We start from the raw sequence: 1,654 nt of genomic DNA on the forward strand, positions 1-1,654 counted from the left end.
TTGTGTATATGTATATACTTACATATTAATACATATATTTAAATATATAAGTTTCTGTACCTGAATTGGTAAATACAAAATATTTGGATTTGGGCCAGGCTTCTAAAGCTGTGTGTCTGACTGAAGAGGCATCTGTTTCATTGTGCTTGCCTGCAGACATCGGTGACGATGCTGTGCGAGAACACTTTTCTGTCTGCGGAGGTGTAGTAGCAGTGCGAATTGTGAGAGACAGAAAGACCGGCTTGGGTAAAGGCTTCGGCTACGTTCTCTTTGAGGTACGTATGCGTGGCGTGCTTCAGGACACTGGGAATTCTTCAAAATCTGAATTGGATTTGCCTTTATAGCCTTTTAAAATTATATTTTTTTAGTAGGTTTTTTTTTTTATTCGTATATGACATTAAATGGTAGCATTGTTGTGCACGTTAAAAGCAGCTTGGAAGACCAGTTCTGTGGAAGCAGCTACAAAGCCAACTGCTTCAGGCTGCGTACAAAGAAAAGTTGTAGAACGCTGGGGTGAAAGAAATGAGCTTTAAGGGAAAGGCTTAAAAGAGGGACAGTGAGTTCGCTTGGTGTAACTGCAGCGCTCTCCCATTTCTTATGTGTCAAAACATGAGTGGAGTTCTTTCCTGCAGCCGGTTTGCTTACTGGCTCTCCGTTTTGGAATCAGTACGGCTTGCTTTCTCGTGGCAGTCTCCCAGCCTCATCTTCCTCAGTTTATTTCCTGCAGCCCAATACCTTTTTTCCCCCGTTTCTCCTTCATCTCTCTGCCTCTGTCTTTCACGTCTCACGTAAGCCGTTTCATAGCCCGTTTTCAAGTGTCTGTGCCTCGATACGTGGGCTACGCGGGTGTGCTGGTGTTCCTGAGCAGAGCAGAGATGTTGTCATTCAATAAATAGAGCGGTTTGAGTGCTCTTTATTGTAAAATTAAAGGCAGGCAACTGTTTATTTGAAAGCAATCAACCGGAAGTAGTGCTGCTTTTAAACTGAATGTCTGTTCTTGTAGAATACGGACGCTGTACACCTTGCTCTGAAACTCAACGACTCTCTTCTGATGGGAAGAAAGATACGAGTGAAGCGCTGCGGGGAGAAGTGGAAAGCGCCGCAGAAAAGTCCCGATGGGTCTCGTGCTCCTAAGGACAGAGTTGATACCACGTTAAAAAACAAGAGGCGCTCTGATGATTCATTTGTTGGTGAAAAAGCAGTCCCGTTAAAGAAGAGCACTAAACCGAAAAGACTAAAAACTATTCCTAGAAATAAAGCCGGGAAAAACGAACAGGCTTCTGATAAAAACCGAACGTATAAAAGCGTTCGTTATTGTTACAAAGATTGATGTGCGCAAGGGAGTTCTGCCATAAATGGTTTGCTAACACAGCTGTAGCCGTTCTTGCTCTTCGCTCCGGGGTGCTGGGCTGCTCCCAGCAGGCGGTACGAGGTAGGTGTCCCTGCCCCGGCCGCAGGACAGGCTCCACCGTTTTGTTACCGTGCTCCAGGAACGCCTCTCCCGGCGAGGCCTTGCCGCGGGGGATGACCCGGCTCTTCCACTCGAAATGACTACAGAAGGAGAGGCTCACGTGCCGGCGAAGCCTGTGCCGATACGTACCTCGTTACCTGATAGCTTTGGGCGGGTGGGTTTAGGGGTGGGGTTTTTTTTTTA

General features: G+C 46.4%; 2 protein-coding genes across 2 annotated transcripts in view; both read left to right on the top strand.

Moving 5' to 3' along the window:
* RBM34 (RNA binding motif protein 34) overlaps positions 1 to 1,371 on the top strand; it is a 9,615-nt gene extending 8,244 nt beyond the window's left edge. Inside the window, exons 10-11 of the mRNA XM_009329223.1 lie at positions 157 to 275; positions 1,004 to 1,371. Of these exons, the coding sequence (XP_009327498.1) occupies positions 157 to 275; positions 1,004 to 1,330 (446 nt within the window). The 3' untranslated portion in view covers positions 1,331 to 1,371. The remainder of the gene's footprint in view (positions 1 to 156; positions 276 to 1,003) is intronic.
* A 176-nt stretch (positions 1,372 to 1,547) lies between these two features.
* The window catches only part of TOMM20 (translocase of outer mitochondrial membrane 20 homolog (yeast)), an 8,689-nt gene continuing 8,582 nt past the window's right edge, over positions 1,548 to 1,654 (top strand). The window contains exon 1 of the mRNA XM_009329224.1: positions 1,548 to 1,596. Coding sequence (XP_009327499.1) covers positions 1,548 to 1,596 — 49 coding nt within the window. The remainder of the gene's footprint in view (positions 1,597 to 1,654) is intronic.

Source organism: Pygoscelis adeliae, unplaced genomic scaffold (genome assembly GCF_000699105.1).
Source record: "Pygoscelis adeliae isolate BGI_AS28 unplaced genomic scaffold, ASM69910v1 Scaffold77, whole genome shotgun sequence".
Lineage (NCBI taxonomy): Eukaryota > Metazoa > Chordata > Aves > Sphenisciformes > Spheniscidae > Pygoscelis > Pygoscelis adeliae.